A 21,020-nucleotide genomic window follows, 5' to 3' on the forward strand; every position below is an offset into this window, starting at 1 on the left:
TTCTGTGGTGACAGCTCAGAGCCCGGAGCCTGCTTTGGATTCTGTGTCTCCCCCTCTCTCTGCCCCTCAACTCACACTCTGTCTCTCAAAAATGAATAAACGTTAAAAAAAAAAAATAAAAAAAAAAAATGCATCTGTCCTCCATTTCCAAACTTTGTGACGCCCTGAGTTAGTCGCATAATAAATAAATCACACAATCAATACTTATTTATATGCTGATGGGTTTAACACAAGCCACATTTCTTTTCCCTTGTCATATACTATTAAGGTTTATCTTTTTTATCTCCCATCTCCCAAAGAATTCCTGGAAAACATACCTCTCTCCTATTCCAAGAAGTGGAGGAAGCTCTCACAATTACAATACCTGTGACAAAATGGTACATACTGTGTTCTACTGCTAAATCACGATAGTGCTATTCTGCATTACCCTATAGCCTCCTATCTGGCATTAAGTTCATGAATGGCACTGTCCAAGTATGCTTCCTTCTATCAGCAGATTTTTCCAGCCAGATTTCGCTGAAGACAACCTTCAGACACTTCTCTGTAGCTAAAGTTACCTGAAATACAGCCCCGCTAGCTGTTCACGAATATCAAAATCCTGACAGCCTTTGGCACAGTTTCTTTGTGTTTAAGATCTCCAGGTAACATTCACTGTTTGTACCCTTACCAGGGGCTGTGGAATACGCATATAAGAAGTCGGCTTCCACTGGTATTTTCTGACAGGCGATGTCATCCTCAGTACCACTGTCAGTCTCAATGCCGCAGTCCAGTTCCGTGCCTCGGCAGGCCTAGAGGTTAGAAAATAAACATTTACTAAAAAACTGTTATGTGTGGGGCACCTGGCTGGCTCAGTCGGTTAAGGGTCCAATTTTGATTTTGGCTCAGGTCATGATCTCACTCTTTGGGAGTTTGAGCCCCATGTTGGGCTCGGTGCTAACAGCATGGAACTTGCTTGGGAATCTCTCTCTCCACCCCTCTCCCGCTCATGCCCACTCTCACTCACTCTCTCTCAAAATAAATAAACAATAAAAATAAAACACCATGTGTGTATACACATAACTGTGATTTCTTTTTTAATTTTTTTTGTAACATTTATTTTATTTTTGAGAGAGAGAGAGAGAGAGAGAGAGAGAGAAAGAGACAGAGTGCAAGCAGGGGAAGGGCAGAGAGAGGGAGACACAGGATCTGAAGCAAGCTCCAGGCTGTAAGCTGTCAGCCTAGAGCCTGATGTACGGCTCGAACTCACAACCTGAAATCATGACCTGAGCTGAAGTTGGCGCTCAAGTGACTGAGCCACCCAGGTACCCCTACACACATAACTGATTCCTAAGAAATGTAAAGGCTGTGTAAAAATGAATGTTAACTATGAAGAATATTTTTGATAGAAGTCTAAAATGAACATTTATTCTAGATCTCGTAAGTGGTAGTTTAAATGAATAAAAAAGTTAACATTAGTTCAGTAGCTTCTGGGGGAAAAAAACAATCCATCGGCTAATCCACAAACGAGTAACTTAATCCCTGATTAATCCTCCATCACCAGGTTATTCAGTGAAAGATTACCTGAATAATGAAGAGTTTGGGTTTGCCGGTTAGACTTCTACAATAATCCCCTCTGAAGAAACCTGTTAATTTTTTCAGGTCAACAGGTCCGTTTGTTCCATAAATGATTCCTTCATCACCGTGGCTTAGAAGCACGCAAATAAAACTGCTCCTTTTGCTATGATCTTCTCTAGAAACTGGAAAAAACATTTATAAGTAAGGAAAATAAGCAAAGAAAACCCAACACAACTTCACTCACTCATCTCCTAGGAGACCGCACAGGAGAAAGATGAAGGACTTGAAGACGGAACCGAGAGATCACTGAAGCCCCACCTGTGCCAGACAGCACAGCTCAGACCATTTCAGGGGGGGGCACGACTACTCTTATGTCATTTATATACAATGTAGGCTTATAAACAGTATGACGCCACCGTTCTCACGCTTTACGGTTGTAATTACAGCTACCGTCATATAAAGTTGGACCGTGAAGGCGGGTCACTCTTCATTATTTCTTACCACTGTCCAGCAACGCCACAATTTGTTCGCGTGTAAGATCGTTTTTATTCCTGACTTCGTATTTCAAGTTTGTGAATGTTTCTCGGAGGTTCGCCGCATCCACATCTGTACCAGACCGAGACGGCATTCCTGGAAAACAGAAAGGATTACTTAAATTGCATTAAAAAGAAAAAAAGAGTAATGGCTCTGAATGAATTATTCAGTGCAATAAATTCTTCTTTTCAGCTGTTAAGAAAATTCAGTTACTCTGATCATCGGTAACACTAAGTCTCTTTAGTTTCTTGGCATATAAGACACTTCATAATACAAGCTGTATCAGTGTTATGGTCATAAGGAGATCTTTCACAGCTGTTTAGTAAAAAACACAACTGAAATGCTTAATGGGAGAACTTTGGTTAAATAAATTATGATTCATTTATATAACGGAATACTGTGTTGCCATTTCTGTAGACAAAATTTTACCATGGGAAATGGTCATTGTATAAAAAAACCCTATAAAACAATATAGGATACTACTTTTGTTTAGGAAAAATATGATATATATATATATATATATATATATATATATATATCCATATACACATCTCATACACTCAGAGGAACTGGATTTTTTTAAGTTCCCAGCAATTTTAAGATACGTTACTACTTTAATAATATTTTTTCAGAAAAAACCCCCACAAACCCACCAGGCATCCTGCCAGGAGTAATTTCCTCCAACCCTTTCCAAACACCACGAGACCATGATTATGACCAGCTTCTTTTGTACAGATGTGGGACAGGAGCACAGAGAGGTTCAGGTACTTGTTGAAAGTGACAAAGCTCACGTTAGGCCTGTACCTGGGGGTCCTGGGCTTTCATCACTCCTTTACAGTACCCTCCACATCAATGTACAGATTGATTGCACAGTGCACCCAGATTTAAAATTACTAAAATGTTGGGGAGGACACACCTTAGAATTGAATAAGTTATTAACATGTATGAATAGAAAAAAAAAGACTCAATGTCTATACCTCCAAAATATTGTTGATAGAGTATCTCTGTGTAGTGTGACTATAAGTGATTTTAATGGTTTTTCTTTTGTTAATCTGTAGTTTCTGAAATTTCTATTATGGCCATATGTAATTTTTATAAAATTGAAATAAGTCTAGCAAAGTTTTCACTTTGGAGAGGCTGAGGGTACCATGCAGCTATGTGACAAGGTGAGTGAATTCTGGTCCTAGGTTGTGAGCCATTTAAAATTTTTTTTAAATGTTTATTTATTTTTGAGAGAGAGAGAGAGAGAGAGAGAGAGAGAGAGAGCGTGACAGAGCATGAACAGGGGAGGGGGTGGGGCAGAGAGAGAGAGAGAGAAAGAGAGAGAGAGACACACAGAATCCGAAGCAGGCTTCAGGCTCTGAGCTGTCAACACAGAGTCCAACGCGGGGCTCAAACCCACAAACCATGAGAGCATGACCTGAGCTTAAACCAAGAGTCAGACACTCAACTGACTGAGCCACCCAGGCACCCCTGTGAGCTATTTAATAGTAGAACCGAAAGTATGATACTGTCAAGAGATCACTGCAAGGCCCTGACCTTCAAATTTCAAAGCAGAAAAAGAGCTCACTCTAATGCTCTAAAGTCTGCTCTAAAGCCAGACTACTGGTTTGTTGTTTGTTCTTATGGTTGTTAAAGAACATACTCAACAATGTAAAATCCTACCGGAAGTGGGCATCATAACTGGCAACGTGAGACAGAATGTCCGATGGTTCAAGGCGGCATCTCAACTTACAGCCGAAAGCAATACAAATGCTGCCATTCAGATTTAGACACCCATCCCCATTCACCGTGTCCTCATTCTTCATAACTAATCTAACACCAAGGCCCACTTGTCTTTCCAGTGCCACCTGGCTTCTTTTGGCCATTTTCAGCACCACTCTGGTAGACAGCTTCCTAAATTAGATCTGCTGCTTCTAATTTCTTTAGTTAAAAATCAATTCTAATGTGATCGATATGCCAATTCAAAGAATGATCACAGCATCAATTTAAAAAATAAGAAGTGGAAAAATAGCCCGTTCAGATCATAAATTATACAAATGGAGCAGATGGAATACTATATGATCATTAAAAGAAAAAAATCTGAAGATTATATAGGAACACGAAAAATGTTTATATTACGTTAAGAGGAATAAGGATACAATACTGCTTGCATATTATGAATACAATTAAGCTTTAAGAGAAATGGTCAGGAGAAAATATCAAGTAATCCATCAAGATATTAATTAGCTTTTTAGGATTGTAGGGGATTTTATTTTTTATATTCTCTAAAAATAAAGTCTGCAATGTATTAGTAGATTCAAGTGGCACTCAGCATAGAGGCTGGGAAGGAGATTTGGTGATCAGGCCATGGTGAACCTAAGAGAACAGTTTCAGTGGAGAGGTAGTGGAGGAAACAGATTCAAGAGGGATGCAAAGAAGGGAAAACAGCAAGCTTGAAGTACATGTTTTCAAAATTTAGAGGAGACAAAAATGAGATCAAAGCCTAAGAGGAAGCAGGGTAAAAGAAAGGTCTCTTTCAAACGGGGCTCTGTCATTTTTGTAGGGGGAAAGGAAAAAGTCAATAGAGCAAGTGAAGATACAAACAGGTGAAGGAGTCCAGGAGGTGGATTGAGAGCTCAGGCTGGGGGCGTGGTCGGGCACACCAAGGCCAAGTACCACCTCTGCTATTAAATTATCTGTGTGACTCTGTACAAGAATTTTAACCTTTCAGCACCTAACCGTGGTTGCTTTTCCAGGTTGTTATGCAAATTAAACAAGAGAATACCTACCAGGTGCCCTGTACGATTCCTGGAATGAAAAAATACTACTACCTATTATTTGTTGAATCCTTCCATTAGCCTTAAAGAGGGAACAGGGGGATAAAGAAACGAGGGCAGAAAAGCCAACACACAGATAGGAGGCCTGCTATAGGAAGAGGGAGAGATTATGATGGTGCATAGAAGATGGAGAGTTCATAATGTATTGCAGGACATGAAGGGTCCCGCTCCATCCTTACTTTGTGGTTATTCTGTGTTATCGTTTACTAATAACATCAGTTCTATTTTTAAAATTATACCAAATGTAAATAGTACAATATTTGAAAAGGACTAAAAATTGGGTTGTGATACATACCGGTACTTTCATGAAAGTTCTTATTATTAATTATTATACATAAACCCATTTCAGGGTAATCCATTTTGTAACTGTTGTCCATGTATATTCCAGAGTCCATTGATTTGCTTCCATGGAAGATCTTTCTGCTTGGAAATCAAACAGTTTACAAAGATAGAAAGGCCAATGCTGCTGTTCACATCAATACAACTTTTATAACACAGACGGACAGTTCACATTTGTTGGGTGAATGTTAGGCTGTGTGCTGGAGGCCTTTCCTGATTTAAATTTCACAAGAAACCATTTTACAGATGAGGAAGTGACTGTTGTGAGGCTAAGTAATGTGCAGATGGTTATGCAGATAACGTGTCAGGACCGAGGCCAAGAGCACCTGTTGGACTTCAGAGTCCAGGCTTTTAATCTCCACATTTGGTTTTCCTCTAAATTGTATAGAATTTCACCACATACATTTTATGCTTTAAACATTTTAAATTTCTTGTAATGTTGTGAGATATTTTACCTTTCAAGGTAAGAGCAACGTCTTAAAAATTACCCTGAAATGCTAGGAAAGCAACAAAATGCATATATGACTTGAAGCACAATATTTACCACAATTCCTAAATTGTTCCTTAAATGCCATGAGTTAAACAAATTAATAGTTAATACAGAAAATCACTGTTGTTAATAACTGGAAAATACTTGTCTGAAAGTCGCTAAACCTCTGTTAATCCTAGACCAGGGTCAATAAACTTTTATTTTTTTCCCAAAGGGCCAAATATCAAGTATTTGAGGCCTGCAGGTCATACAGTGTTTTTTGTAGCTCCTCCGTTCTGCTGGTGAACATAGCCCAGGACAATATGTAAGTCAAAGTGTGTGGCTACATTCCAATAATACTTGACCAAAATAGTCTGGAAGCCCAAACCCTGATCTAGCCCAAGAATCAGTAAATACCAGGTCTAGGAACAGCCAAACCTTAATACCTAAAGTGCATGTACTCATGCCTTTAACCAGAGAGTATTTCATTACGTGCAATTACACGCAATTCTAAAAACATTGTTGGAAAAAGATGAAAATAGTACATGAAAGCAGTCAAGGTCAGAAAGGAACTATTATATTTAGCTAGAGGTGAAGATCCCCACATTTTACAGGTGAGAAAATCAACACTCTGAAAGCAGACTGACTTGTTGGAGACCATATAGATAATGGATCCCAGAACAGTAATTCTCCACCTCCTGCTGCCTCCTAGGAGGCAGTAGGATAGCCAGGCTGGGGGAGCCGGGGGCGGGGGCTGCCTGATAAAGAGCAGAGACTCAAAAAACCAAGGGACGTGAGGATAACTTAGCACAAGACAAAAACGACCTAAATCTGTTTTGGGCTCCCATGCAATTTGCTATTAAATTATATTCTAGGGGCACCTGGGTGGCTCAGTTGGTTAAGCATCCTGACTTCGGCTCAGGTCATGATCTCACAGTTCATGAGTTTGAGCCCCGCGTTGGGCTCTGTGCTGACAGCTTAGAGTCTGGAGCCTGCTTCGGATTCTGTGTCTCCCTCTTTCTCTGCCCCTCCCCTGCTAATGTTCTCTGTCTCTCAAAAATGAATAAAAACGGTAAAAAAATTATATGCTATATGATATGAAAAGGTAGGAAGATGCATGTATCATTTAAAAAGGTTTTTAAAAAAAACCCCAAACCCTCTAAAAGGAGAGTGCATTTCAAAAGTTTAGTTTCTAGGAAATCTCCTTAGTGAAACAGACACCGCTAAATCTTTATTGGTAAACTGTTAATAGTTCTGTAATACTCTTATTTAGTACTAAAACTACTACTTCCCTGGGTGGTCCAAAATAGTAATATCAGGTCTCAGAAAGAAATTTTAGAATTCAAAGTTCTCCAAGAGATTGCAAATGGATAATGACACGAATTAAATTAATAATGTTTTGAGTTTTATCTTTTTTCTTTCTCCAACATCTGGTTATGGGAAACATTAATATGTAAAATATTGCAAAAAGGAAGACAGAAAAACAAAGGGTACAAGATCATCTAAAACCAGGCAATTCTTCCCTAGACTCGGAACTGTCATTTCATTTTAGTCTTGTCACTCAGAGATAAACACAACGCCAAAAATCTCCCCCAAACACAGAAGCTCTCATCCTGCAGAAGGATTTAGGGAAGCACAGAACCATCCAGATCTGCAAGTTCTGCCCTTCCTGTGGCGTCCCGCTTCCAGGTTGGGGGTCTCTGACTGTGGGTCAGGCACTGTACCTCGTCTTTCCCCCCATCCTTCCCATAGTTAGATGAAAGTTTGATATTAACGACAAGATTCAAGGACGCTAAGTAGACATGTGTGGAGCCACACAGCTGCTGAGGTAGGGAGCTGGCTGGGGGTCTCTGGTTTGAAAGGCCATTCTGTTTCCTTGCTTCTCAAAGTTCGCTGTGTCACGTACACGTGCCTTTCTCTGATTATAAAGATAGTATTAGAAATACTCACGTTTCGGAATTTTTAATGGATTTTGCATCCACTGAGTTTTCACTGTTCTCCATGGGTACTTCTAACTAGAATATAAAGATAGGAAGTAATCAAAACCTGTCCTTACAAGATCACTGCCTCCTCTTAATTATTCCAATGATGGTTTCTCCAAATTAATGCTTTATATGGATATTTTCACATTAGCGTTACCCCCCTCCCCAGCTTCACCTCCTCTGTTAAATGTTTCTGTGAGTCAAACCTGAAAACAATGATCCCTTCTAAAAGTATGTGTAACGGAGCCCATTTCTTGGTCTCTTTCTTTCTTTTTTAAGCGAGCTATGAAGTCCACACAGTATACAGGGAAGAAGCATGCGGCTTGGTCAATTTTTACATTTGTACACTCCCACCCGACCCAGGTACCAGTTGCAACTTACTGCAACAGAGCAGGTCATTCATGGATAAGAACTCAGTTTTCTAACTCAACACCATCAACACAAAACCCAGAAAGTCCCCATCACAACGGTACACCTCACATCATACTATTCTACGATGCTTTAGATTCTTGAGAGATACAGCACCAAGAAGTCCCAAACCTACATATAATCTTTATTCTGAAACTGGGCTTGAGAATCCCGACTTCTCGTTTAGGGTGGTGGGGTGGATGGCCTGGGAAACCAGGAAGTAAGAACTGGAAGTTTCTGCTTTCATGCTTCCATCAGACAATTCTAGCCTACCTTATGCAGTGCGCAAGTCTTTAACAATCAAAGCACTTATTATACAGCAGACACTGTGCTGGGCATGTGACCTTTTCTCTTCCCGACACTCCTACAAGTCAGGAAACTCCACTTTTAGCGATTAAATGACTTGGGCCACAGTCACAGAGCTAAGTGACTGAGGCCCCTTCCTTCCCACTCTGCTCTGAGGCCTCCGAGGAAGCCAGGTCCTTACTACTTGTCTTCTGGAGTTCTCCCATGTCTTCTCTAGCCTTCCAGAAGTAAAGGTACTTCCCATGGCAATCTGCCTCCTTAAATAAAGAAGAGAGAAAAAACAAGGCCAAAATTTCTCAACTGTCTCCAGCCTCTGGAAGCCCTGGCTATCTCAGAAATTCTAACCAAGATACAATTTTAACCTAATTCGTATGCTAAAATCAGGAATCTTAAAAGAATATACCAGCCCATCAACAGGACCTACTCAACCACAGAGCTTATATAGAAAGCCTTAGCCTCCCTTCCCACTTTTAAACTTAAAAAATTGTGATAAAACATACATAAATTTACCATCTTAACTATTTTAAGTGTACAATTCAGTGACATTACGTGTAGTTACATTATTGCATAACCATCACACCATCCATCTCTAGAACCTACTTTTTCATCTTCCCAAACTGAAAATCCCTACCAAAGCCCGCCCCTTTCAAGGCCTCCTAAGAGCTAAGGAGACTTCTTTTGTTCTCCAAAGTCAAGTTCCTTCCTGCCTTCTCCCTAAATATTACATGCACCCGTGGTGGGGAAAGATGGAGACAAGAATATGGAGGAAAGGAAGGGTCACCATTTCAATTCAACCACAGAGGAGGGTAGCATTTCACCTTCTCTCAAAGCCAGTCTTCATTTTGCATTTCTAACAAAGACTTTTTGCTTTTCTACCATCTTGTTTCCTACAGGCTTTCTACAAAATCGTGGGAGGATAGTGATGAACCCTCTTTTAGTAAGTAAGCAAATATTTAGTGAGCACATGCTTTGTGCTAGGTACCATTGTAAGTACTAGGACAGAGTAGAAGACAAGGCAAAGTTCTTACCTTCAAGAAAGTTTCATCCTAGAAAGGAAGAATAGTTACAGATTGATGGTAAGATTTCTGACACTAATTGGAACTCTGAAGAAAATAAAATCGGGTAAAGTACTAGAGAGACTGGGAGTATGAGCTACTTTAGCTAAGGTGGTTGGAGAAGCCATCTCCGAAGTGACATTTACATTGAGATCCAAATGACATTGAGGCTATCCTTGCCAGAGAAGGACCCCGAGTATAATGTCTCTGAAAAAGTTTGGTGTATTCATGGTACAGAAAGAAGACTAATTTCACTTAGTGCACGGTCAAGGGAGGGGAAGGGAGGGGAGGGAAGGGAAGAGAAATGGAGTAGGAAAGGTGAGATCACATGGGGCCCTCAGGAGCTGAGAGCAGCTTGGGTTTTATTCTGGTTGCAAGGAGAAACCATTGGTGTGTTTTTAAGCAGAGGAGGGAAGGAATGCTTTCAAAAGATCACTGTCACTGCTGAGTGGAGAATTAACTGCAGAAGACTGGAGCACAAACACATAGGCCAATGGAAAGCCTTAAAGAATAGTTCTAGAAAGGGATGATGATGGCTTAGACTAGATTGAACAGTGGATGTAGGCAGTTAAGAGTCTGGAATCAGGGAGAGATCAGTGCTGGAGATACACTGGGGCACTCTGGTATTTAGAGAGCCAGTAGGAGACTAAGGTGACTGCAGCAGGGGGAGTATCAGAGGAATGTCAGGAAAAATTGTCTAACACTTGGAAATGGGCAAAAGAAATTACTGTATATCATTTCAGTGTGGTGCTGGCCATTGTCAAGAGGAATGTTGACTTTATAGGGTGTCTTTTGACTGACCTTGTACTGTGTAGGTTATTTTACAACTCTGTAGGAAGATAAGTCATGGAAAATGGATGGCCATGCAAATGATTCTTGTCTATAGCAACAAAAATGAATGTGTCTTTTAATGATGCAGTTGGTTTTGAACCTGTAGAAAAGAGGACCCTTTCACATGATGTATTACCGCCCTATAGGATATTAACCAGTTTTGCTTCTATTAGCAAATTCATTTCATTATACCTAATTGTCTATGTTTGCTCTTCCAATTCTCCTTTGAACTGGTCTTAATATCTTACTGGTTCTATTATTAATTAAAATATCTGGTGTGCCTGGGTGGCTTAGTCGGTTAAGCATCTGACTCTTGATTTTGGCTCAGGTCATAATCTCACAGTCATGGAATCGATTCCTGCATCTGGGCCTCCTTCGGATTCTCTCTCCTTTCTCTTTCTGCATCTCTCCAAATTGCACGTGTACGCTCTCTCTCTCTCTCTCAAAATAAATAAACATTAAAAAAAATGCTTTAAAATATCTGACACATTTATTTTACATTTACCCAACAGCCACATTTTATACTTTTCAAAAATCATAGTTTAAAAGGATCCATGTTGCCGCAGAGGGTTGGGGAGAAAATGGGAGAACGAAAATGAGTAAAGATAACAAAAGTGAGTAAACAGTTTTGCAGTGAAGGGGAAAGGAGAAATGGGATAGTAGCTGGAGGGGGACACGGGGGCAGAGATTTCTTAAGTTGTTTGGTTTTAAAGATAGGTTATAGAAGGCATGCTCTCATGTTGGTGAGACTGATCTGTGTAAAGTGAGAAATTAATAGGGCAAGAGGAGAGAAGATTCCTGAAGGGCTGAAAGGGTTTGTGGATATAGCTCACATGTGGGGAGGTGTCAGTCTCAGCTAAGAACAGGAGAGGGTTCATCTGCCATGATGGGAAGGAGGACACCCCGTGTAAAGAGATGGTGAGTGTGACAGAGGGAGGATCAGGTACTTCCCTGGGATTGCTCTTATTTCCTCTATATTTAGATCAGCCATGAGACAAGAATCCCAAAATGTCCTAGCTGTATTTTTGTGCGGACTTACCCGTGTATTTGAACCAAGTCCTACCTACAACCAATCACGCACAATATGAGGAGAGGTGTGTGAGATAGGCATTCTCATACACTACTGGAAGGGACGTCAACTGGGATCATCTCTTGAGAATATCTTGATATGTCCTCCCACCCCTCAATAAATGCTTTGAAGTTTGGCCTGGTAAAATCATACTTCTAAGAATGCAGCCTAAAAAAAATAGCCCCAGGGGTTGGTGGGGGTGGGGAGGGAAGGATACGCATTTTTCAACAAAATATTGAGAATATCGAGAACTGAGAATAGTTAAGTTGTGGTATATCCATACACTGGCTAATAGAGCTATAAAACTTAAAACAATGGTTTTTTTTTTTTTTAATTTTGGAGAGAAAGTGCACACGGGAGAGGGGCAAGGGAGAGAAAGACTCTTAAGCAGGCTACACTCAGCCCTGGTATAAAAGTTTGTTAAATAACTTAACAAGGGGCACGTGGGTGGCTCAGGTCATTACTCGCAGTCATGGGGTCAAGCCCTGCATCAGGCTCTGCACTGAGTGTGGAGCCTGCTTGGGATTTTCTCTCCCATTCTCTCTACCTGTCTCTCCCCAGCCCTCTCTTAATCAAAATATATAAACAGTACAAAAAAGTACTTATCAATTATATAGCAAATGCTTATAATGTAAGGCTAAGTAGATATAGGTTATAGGGGTGCCTGGGTGGCTCAGTTGGTTGAGCATCCAACTGTGGCTCAGGTTGTGATCTCACAGTTGAGTTGGAGACTTGCGTTGGGCTTGCTGCTGTCAGCACAGGACCTGCTTAGGATCCTCTGTCCCTCCCTCTCTCTCTGTCTCTGTCTCTGTCTCTCTCTCTCTGCCCCTCCGCCACTCATGCTTTCTCTCTCAAAAATAAATAAAACATTAAAAAAATGCTTTTAAAGCTGTATAAAATAATCTCCATCAAAGCAAACACAAGAAAAAGACCCAAAGTAATTATCTAGTGTCTTTACATATTAACCTGTTAACTGTGGCTATCTCTGGGGGATGGGATTATTGGCAACTTATTCATTCCTTAAAATTTTATTTTCTATTTTTTCTATGATATCTGTATTGTTTAAAAAATTTTTTTTAAAATTATTTTATTTATTTTTGAAAGAGAGCATAAGTGGGGGAGGGGCAGAGAGAGAGAGAGAGAGAGAGAGAGAGAGAGAGAGAGAGAGAGAGAGAATCCAAAGCAGGCTTCAGGCTCTGAGCTGTCAGCACTGAGCCCGATGTAGGGCTTGAACCCACGAACTGTGAGATCATGACCTGAGCCAAAGTTGGATGCTTAACCGACTGAGCCACTCAGGGGCCCCTGTACTGTTCTTATTTATTTATTTATTTAATTTTTAAATTTTGATTATATTTATTTATATTAATTTATCTTGTAAATCTTTTTTTATTTTTTTTTCAACGTTTATGTATTTTTGGGACAGAGAGAGACAGAGCATGAACGGGCGAGGAGCAGAGAGAGAGGGAGACACAGAATCGGAAACAGGCTCCAGGCTCTGAGCCATCAGCCCAGAGCCTGACGTGGGGCTCGAACTCACGGACCGCGAGATTGTGACCTGGCTGAAGTCGGACGCTTAACCGACTGCGCCACCCAGGTGCCCCTATCTTGTAAATCTTTGTTTAACTTAAATTTTAGTTAATTAACATACAGTGCAATATTGGTTTCAGGAGTAGAATTCAGTGATTCATCACTTTAAAAAAAAAATTTTTTTTTTTTAATGTTTATTTTTGAGACAGAGAGAGACAGAGCATGAACAGGGGAGGGGCAGAGAGAGAGGGAGACAAAGAATCTGAAACAGGCTCCAGGCTCTGAGCTGTCAGCACAGAGCCCTACACGGGGCTCAAACTCACAGACCGTGAGATCATGACCTGAGCCGAAGTCAGACGCTTAACTGATCAAGCCACCCAGGCACCCCAGTGATTCATCACTTACATACAACACCCAGTGCTCATCACAGCAAGTGCCCTTTGTTTTTTTTTTAAATGGTGTATGTTTACTTTATTTTATTTTTTAAATTTACTTCCAAGTTAGTTATAATACAGTGCAACAGTGTGTTCAGGGGTAGATTCCTTAATGCCCCTTACCCATTTAGCCCATCCCCCCTCCCACAACCCCTCTGTTTGTTCTCCATATTTATGAGTCTCTTATGTTTTGTCCCCCTCCCTGTTTTTATATTATTTTTGTTTCCCTTCCCTTATGTTCATCTGTTTTGTCCCTTAAAGCCCTCATATGAGTGAATATGAGCCCTCATATGATTTTTGTCTTTCTCTGACTAATTTCGTTTAGTATAATACCCTCCAGTTCCATCCACATAGTTGCAAATGGCAAGATTTCATTCTTTTTGACTGCCAAGTCATACTCCATTGTATATATATACCACATCTTCTTTATCCATTCATCCATCGATGGACATTTGGGCTCTTTCCATACTTTGGCTATTGTCAATAGTGCTGATATAAACATTAGGGTGCACGTGCCCCTTCGAAACAGCACACCTGTATGCCTTGGATAAATACCCAGTAGTGCAATTTTACTGGGTCAGAGGGTAGTTCTATTTTTAATTTTTTGAGGACCCTCCGTACTGTTTTCCAGAGTGGCTGCACCAGCTTGCGTTCCCACCATCGACGCAAAAGAGATCCTCTTTCTCTGTATCTTCGCCAACATCTGTTGTTGCCTGAGTTATTTTTGTGTATGGTGTAAGAAAGTGTTCCAGGTTCATTTTTCTGCATGTCGCTGTCCAGTTTTCCCATCACCACTTGCTGAGGAGACTGCCTTTATTCCATTGGATATTCTTTCCTACTTTGTCAAAGATTAGTTGGCCATACGTTTGTGGGTCCATTTCTGGGTTCTCTATTCTGTTCCATTGATCTGAGTGTCTGTTTTTGTGCCATGTATTATTTTTAAAGTTAGAAAATAGTAACAAAGATCATTTCTACTATGAAAGTAGCAATCCTTCCTTAACTGCTCTGTGCCATGTTCTAGTCTCCCTCTTTTTCTTTCTCTTTCTCTTTCACACATTGAAAAAAAACATGTATCAGGTACAGGAAACCTCAAATGTCCTTGAACCCTAAATCTAGAGATCAAATTGCCCCATGCAGGCCAATTCTAAGTGGGCAGACTGGAACTCAAAATAACTATCCATCCATAATTTTTTGCTAAAAACAAAGTTGTGGTTAGTTTGATGAATTGAGAGAATAGTTAGAGTGGCTAACAATTCTGAAAACACAGGCAAATATATAATGATTTATTGTTGTATTACAATCCATACGAAAATAGTATTATATATGTTTCAAGACTTTATGGCCAGGCTGTAGTAAATCTGGACTGAAAACACAGTGGGAAAGAAGACTTAATAAAAATAGAAATTTCTTGGGGCGCCTGGGTGGCTCAGTCGGTAGAGCATCTGACTTTAGCTCAGGTCATGATCTCATACTCCGTGAGTTCAAGCCCCGTGTCGGGCTCTGTGCGGACAGCTCAGAGCCTGGAGCCCGCTTCAGATTCTGTGTCTCCCTCTCTCTCTGCCCTTCCCCTGCTCATGCTCTGTCTCTCTCTGTCTCAAAAATAAATAAAAACATTAAAAAAAAGAAAAAAGAAATTTCTTAAGCTGAACCCTGAGCTCCTGCCAGTGTCCTTTCTGGCCCCCAGGGTTTGTCTCAAATTGGCCCTGTGAATGGGTTTTCCAAATGTACAGTATGTGCTCAGGAACCCCTAAATGCTGGTAGGTTCCCACATGGGACTGAAGCCCTTAAGAAATCCTGTCAAACACTTTGGCCAACAGTGCAGTGATTCTTAGACTGAAATACTAATTTCTAACAACCTTTTTATCTTTTGCCAACAATAAGCTGTGGAATGAAACTATTCTATCCTTATAGAAAGTTTTAATTTAAATAGTGACCAGCTTTCCAGAGTTTTAAAATATTTGGCTTCTTGGTTCATATCAGTGTTAAGATTTAATTTAAATAATAGGAGACTTTTACGTAGTTACTTCCTTTTCACTGAACTTTCTTTTTAATTTAACTTAATGTTTTTGGAGAGCGAGAGTACGCAGGTGCGGGAGAGGGGCAGAGGGTGAGAGAGAATCCCAAGCAGGCTCTACACCCAGTGCGGAGCCTGATGTGAAACTTGATCATGACCCTGGGATCATGACCTGAGCCAAAATCGAGTCAGATGCTCAACCGGGCCACCCGGGTGCCTCTACTGAACTTTCTCTGACCAAATCATTCTTAAAAGTTACAGTTTCATACAGATCAAGCTTAATACAAATAATTGTAATTTATTAATATCTGATATTAGGCATGAGATGTACGATCTTGTTGCAGTAAATGCAGTTGGTGGCTGAAAGGAAAAATATGAATTCTTTAGAGTAGGATTATAGTATTTGATAAGGATTTCTCAGGAAAAAATACTGTAACATGCTTCATGGCTTTTGTTACCAGAATCTGAATACTATACATTGTGACAGTATCAGCTGACCTTCATAGAGTATCGTAAATTTATATAATGGTAAATAAAATCCTCACTGCCTCAGATTTGTGCACATTTGTTCTCTCCTTGTCACCATCTGCTTTTTCCACGTGAAAGTAGCAAATCCACACTCTTGGGATCAGCGCTGTGGTTCTCGCAGAACTTACTAATGTGTCACATTTAGCATTACCTCACCTCCATTAGCTAATGCTTGGCTGAATATAAATTATTCTGAGGATGGTGATCTCATCTTGAAGGAAAAAAAATGATCCCTCAAGGGAAACATCTAATGCTCTAAATGATAACAGAAGTCTATGTTCTTAGAACATTTTCATTTGACAAAACGTAAGTGGGAAGATAAGAAGGATTTAAAAAATATATCTCAGTGCAGCAATGAACTTAATACTAAATGTTTCTGCTGTACTGATGTATGTTATTTTTTTCCACCAATTCAGGATGCTGCTGCTCACAAAGTGGAGTTCTGAATATATATTAGGTCCTAGAGAAAATTTAAGTGGACCAATTGGCATTAGATGGCAACTTGAATGTGGGTCTTAGGGTCACTTCTCAAGTTCCTAGACTCTTTTAGCATTTGCCACTGAAGATACAAACAGATCTTCAAGTTTAAAAACAGGTTTTCAGTATAAATTTGCTGTCACTCTGAAACAGATATTTAAACATTTCACACTGTGTTTTCCTAAACAAGTGAAGAGTTGTAATGTTTTCCTATTTATATTGTGGTTAGCCAACTAAAGGGACCATCATGTATTGCAATCATACAGTAAAGCAGAGAAAGTCATCTACAGTTAAGGTGCAGAATGGAAATTAATTTCTAAAATTGCAATTTCTATATGAAGTTATGAAGTGTTATGTAAAAGCCCACAAAACTCTGTTATTAAAAATGAATCGTTTGAAAGTGTGTCTACAGCAGAGATTTCCGAATAAGATTTTAAAATAGTATAAACAGTTTGCTAGATTCCTACTCAGCTAACCTGTCCCCCATCAGTAGGTTGTTCCTGGGTGCTACCCTACAAGGAAACTGAGGTAAGGGATAAAGCCTGGTGTCAAAGGGTTTGAAATCTCAAAATGAGACATCAGAATGAATACTGCTCACTTATGAATCAACTCCATGAATCTATCTAAAAAAAAAAAACAAAACAACACACTGTATTTCTGATTAGTTCTTCCAACGATGGTCTGAGACGTTAAGATCCCCATTTTATAGTTCAGCTGACTGAGGCTCAGAGCAGTTAAGTAACTTAAGTGGCAGAGCCAGGACTCCCACTCTTCTACGTGACTTACTACCCTATAGGACACTATTCATAATTTTAACACAGGAAACTAAAATCCATAACCTAGAAGCTCTAATTAAGAAGCAGCAGAGAGCATAAATAACATGACAGAAACTGATAGCAGAGACACAGAAATAGTATAAAGTGCCCTTACTCTAATTAATGAAGAAAATAAGGATGACAGTTAGGGTGTTTCTGATGCCACTGGGTAATTTACTTCTAAAAGTCACATAACTGCTTTCATGTTAAGCATTCAGTATGTTATTAAGACATATTTTCTGTATGTCTCTAAAGTAAAGGTGAAGCCTTCCCATTAGGACTTCTGGGAAGACTATGCTTTTGCCAAAGAACTTGAAAAAACATCAGGGTTGTATTTATAACCGATTACAGAGGACAAAGTCTGAAAAGCAGTCATGTATCCAAATTTAGTAAGTGAAACAGAAAAACGTACTTTTCAAATAGTTTGAATAAGAGAAGACTTCAGCTCTAATGTACTGGGGGTTTTATGGAAACTGTTTCCCATCTAGTCTCTGAGTTTCTTTGGGGAATTGTAAGACTCACTGAATTGGATGTTGTCATTGGACCGAGTAGTCATTCTTTTAATATTTATTTTGTAATTGAGGTGAAAACCCACTGAGCAGCAAGTAGAATTAAATACAGAGTAAACTAGACTAAGTTCAGTGGTGCCACAGAATCAAATGAAACCATTCTTTCCTTTCTTCTGGAAGGGCCACAGGCCCAGGAAGACAGGCTGGAACTGCTCCCCCCCCCCCCCCCCCCATTCAAAGCCAAATTGTGTATAAAATAAATGTAGAATGAAGGATCCTGAATGCCTTTCATAAAAATTACAGCTAACCTACGAGACTTTCTCCTGCCCACTCAGAACCACTCCTCTCTACACACAGATTCGTGTTTACAATCACCTGACTTAAAAAATCCTCCCAGGGAGAGAAGGTTTGAAACTGGGAAAAGTCAGAGTGAGCAGTATTTACTCACTTGTCATTTGTGCTATAATAATTACCTGAACAACTGCGTGCAGAGTACTGCGGTCAACCTGAGTGGATGCAGTGACGGCAGAGCCGTGGGTCCCATCCCTGTGTGGGACTCGCCTGTACCCCCCGGGGAATTCAGAGGTGCCTCCACAAGCCAGATGCCAGACAGTGCTCAGTAGGGATCACCTAACTTTATCTTACTCGAACTCAGAATCTCTATAAGCAATTTGCAGGCAAAACCAAAACAGGCAGAGAAATAACATTACATAGTTAGAAAGCACCGTCAACAGACATCCATTTCATCCTTACAACCACCCTATGAGGTGTGTATATAATTTATGCCGAATCTACGAAAGAGCTAGTAAGTGATGCCCTTGGGACTTGGCCTTGGGTCTTCTGACAACAGAGTGCCTATTCCCCTCCATTACACTGATATTTACTAAATGTGTACAGAACATTATCTAACAGTTGAAGAATTCCCACATCTCTTTGGGGGCCCAAACACCAGTGCTTCCTACCTTTGAGGCAGAGTTTAAAGATCTAATACTAGGCACCAAAACTGTTCTGAAAGCATATGTGAAAGGAAAGACTGCTTTTTAGCATTGAAGGAGGATGAAGCTGTAGGTTGTGTTAAATTAGGCTTGAAAGCAAACAGTAAAGAAATATTATAAATGTCTATATCAGACAACACGTTAGTCTCTTAAAATGGCAGGAAGAAGGGCCCTTTTTTTTTTTTTAAGGAGAGCAAAAGCAAATCTGATTTAAATAGGTACCATGTTTCATTTCCTTTGTATTGTGAGCAGGTTTTATCACCACACTTTAATAAATTGTTCCTTTATTAAAACACATCCTAACTTTCAAAGCCTTCTTTTGCAAAAAAGCAAAGCAAAACCAAAGCTCAAACATCAGGTGTGATAGGGATGATTTAAGCTTGGAGATCATGTAACTCTAACACATTCAAAGTGGCTGAGCATATTTTGATACAGGCTGGTCTAATCACTTTGCTCAGCACCTGTTACTATCTTGCATATTCACGTTGTTACAGCGTCTCCATATTTCAGTTCTGCAGTTCCTTTCTAATCCACATCTTTTAATTATAATTTGCCAAGTAATCCTAAAATAGGTTTACTTTTTCTAAATAGGGCTTAATTATTAAAAAAAAACCATAATACTGTAGTCTGGGCGTTAACATGTGCCAGGCCCTAGACATGGGGAAAGACAATAAGGAACAACAAGATAAACACAGTACTTCATGGAATTTGCTTACTAACTAGTAGGGGAGATAAACTAGCAATTGCAAAGGATATGCCATTTCCTTCTTAGGAAATGCAGGATGCAAAAGGAACACATGATGAGAAGACTTAAACCTTGAAGTACTTAATGAGAACAGAAACCTAAGTAGAAGTTCCACAAGGAAATGTGATGTAAAGAAGGGAGAGAGCGAATGCAGAGTGTTCCAGGCAGAGAATAGGTATTAAGATCAGCCTGGCTGTGCAGAAAGTGAAATGGTGCTACAATGAAAGATAAGGCAGGGGAGGAGACCACGGACCCAACCCGTGCTTGGCTTTGTTAGCCTCGTTAAGGCACTGGGTTTGTCCTATGGGCAAAGGATAAGCCTTCTGGAATTCTATTTTGTAAAGATCACTCAGCCTGTGCTGTGAAGAATGGACTAGAAAGGGGGAAGGGGTCTGGAAGTACGGAGACCAATGAGGCTGTTGTAGCCACGTGAGAGCCTGGGGTGGCTCTCAGGAATGCAGAGAAGTGGACAGATGTGGCGGATATTCAGGAGGAGGTCCAGAGGCTTGATGGCTAACTGAGGAAAGAACAGGGCGCGGTAGCTGAGAAGGCTGGTTCCTGGTTTCTTGGCTTGGATGCCCTTTACTGAGTACAGGGAGAGAGGAAGCTTCTGCATGGCTTGAGAACAGACCACTCAAATCAAGAGTGACAAGTGTGAGAAGGGCGCAATTTTCAGCATGGCCTGAGGGGGTTTCAAAGCAGCTCCTAGGGGACTTTGAAAATGGATATTTAACCACAGGGAAGAGCTGCAAGGACTTATGGAAGCCCTCAGGTCTGAAAAGGAATTGGAATTCAATGCTTGAAGTTACGTCTCTGGAAAACTGAGTCACATAGTCTACCGGAGAAAATCTAGGCCCGAGACGGAACAGGCAGCAAAGACCAACCGGTCGTCCAGTAACGGGAGGATCGGCCCCGAGGGCCGCGCCTCTCGGCACCACCAGGCCCGCCTTCGGCCCCCCAGGGGCACGGTTTCTGGGCGCCGAGCGTCCGCTCCTCTCTTCCCGATCCAAATCTTAGCCCAAGGCCGCCCTACCTTCCCAGGCATCCCGCTGCCTTCGGCTCTCGGCTCCTCCTCCTACTGCCGGGTTCGGCGCCCCCTCCCCCCACTCGTCCCCAGGCCCGGGGTCTAGTCTCCGGCCCGGCCTGTCCATTCTCCCGTCCTCCGGGCTCGGCCCCTCCAGCCAGATCTCCGCTCCTCGGCCCGGTCTCCCCCACCCCTGCTCGGCTCTGTCGCCGAGCGGGCTTCGGTGCACGGTCTCACACCCATGTGGTGCCATAACAAAGGATCCGCCGCACAGACCCTGCCCATCTCTTCCACTCCCCCCGGAGCAGCTGCAGGCCCGGCGGGCGCCGGGCTTTGGAGGATGGAGGGAGCGGGCCTAGGGCTGACGGGGCCGCGGCAGGAAGGGGCGATGGCAGCACTCACCGCACACACAGTCTCCACACAACGGCCACCGACTTGCTCCTCTCCGCACAGGCTCCGTTTCTCTAGCCCTCCGCCAGCTGCCCATTAAGGGTGAGTTCCAGAGCAGGCTCCGCCCCCGCTAGCCCCGCCCCGGGCCCGCCCCCTCGGCTCAGCCCGTCTCAGCGCTGACACGTCCCTCCAACCC

The 21,020-nt window shown here is 41.3% G+C and overlaps 1 protein-coding gene and 1 long non-coding RNA gene across 2 annotated transcripts in view; one reads left to right on the plus strand and one right to left on the minus strand.

Annotated features, from left to right (window-relative positions):
• Positions 1-2,475, plus strand: part of LOC123384761 — a 20,099-nt gene extending 17,624 nt beyond the window's left edge. The window contains exon 4 of the long non-coding RNA XR_006596277.1: positions 2,001-2,475. This is a non-coding gene — a long non-coding RNA (uncharacterized LOC123384761). The remainder of the gene's footprint in view (positions 1-2,000) is intronic.
• Positions 1-20,896, minus strand: part of CASP3 (caspase 3) — a gene marked incomplete at its 5' end in the record, with an annotated part of 22,071 nt that extends 1,175 nt beyond the window's left edge. The window contains 6 exon segments of the mRNA NM_001009338.1: positions 668-788; positions 1,561-1,736; positions 2,056-2,184; positions 5,203-5,327; positions 7,666-7,730; positions 20,837-20,896. Coding sequence (NP_001009338.1) covers positions 668-788; positions 1,561-1,736; positions 2,056-2,184; positions 5,203-5,327; positions 7,666-7,718 — 604 coding nt within the window.
• Between the last annotated feature and the right edge of the window lie 124 nt (positions 20,897-21,020).

This window comes from Felis catus, chromosome B1 (assembly GCF_018350175.1).
Source record: "Felis catus isolate Fca126 chromosome B1, F.catus_Fca126_mat1.0, whole genome shotgun sequence".
Lineage (NCBI taxonomy): Eukaryota > Metazoa > Chordata > Mammalia > Carnivora > Felidae > Felis > Felis catus.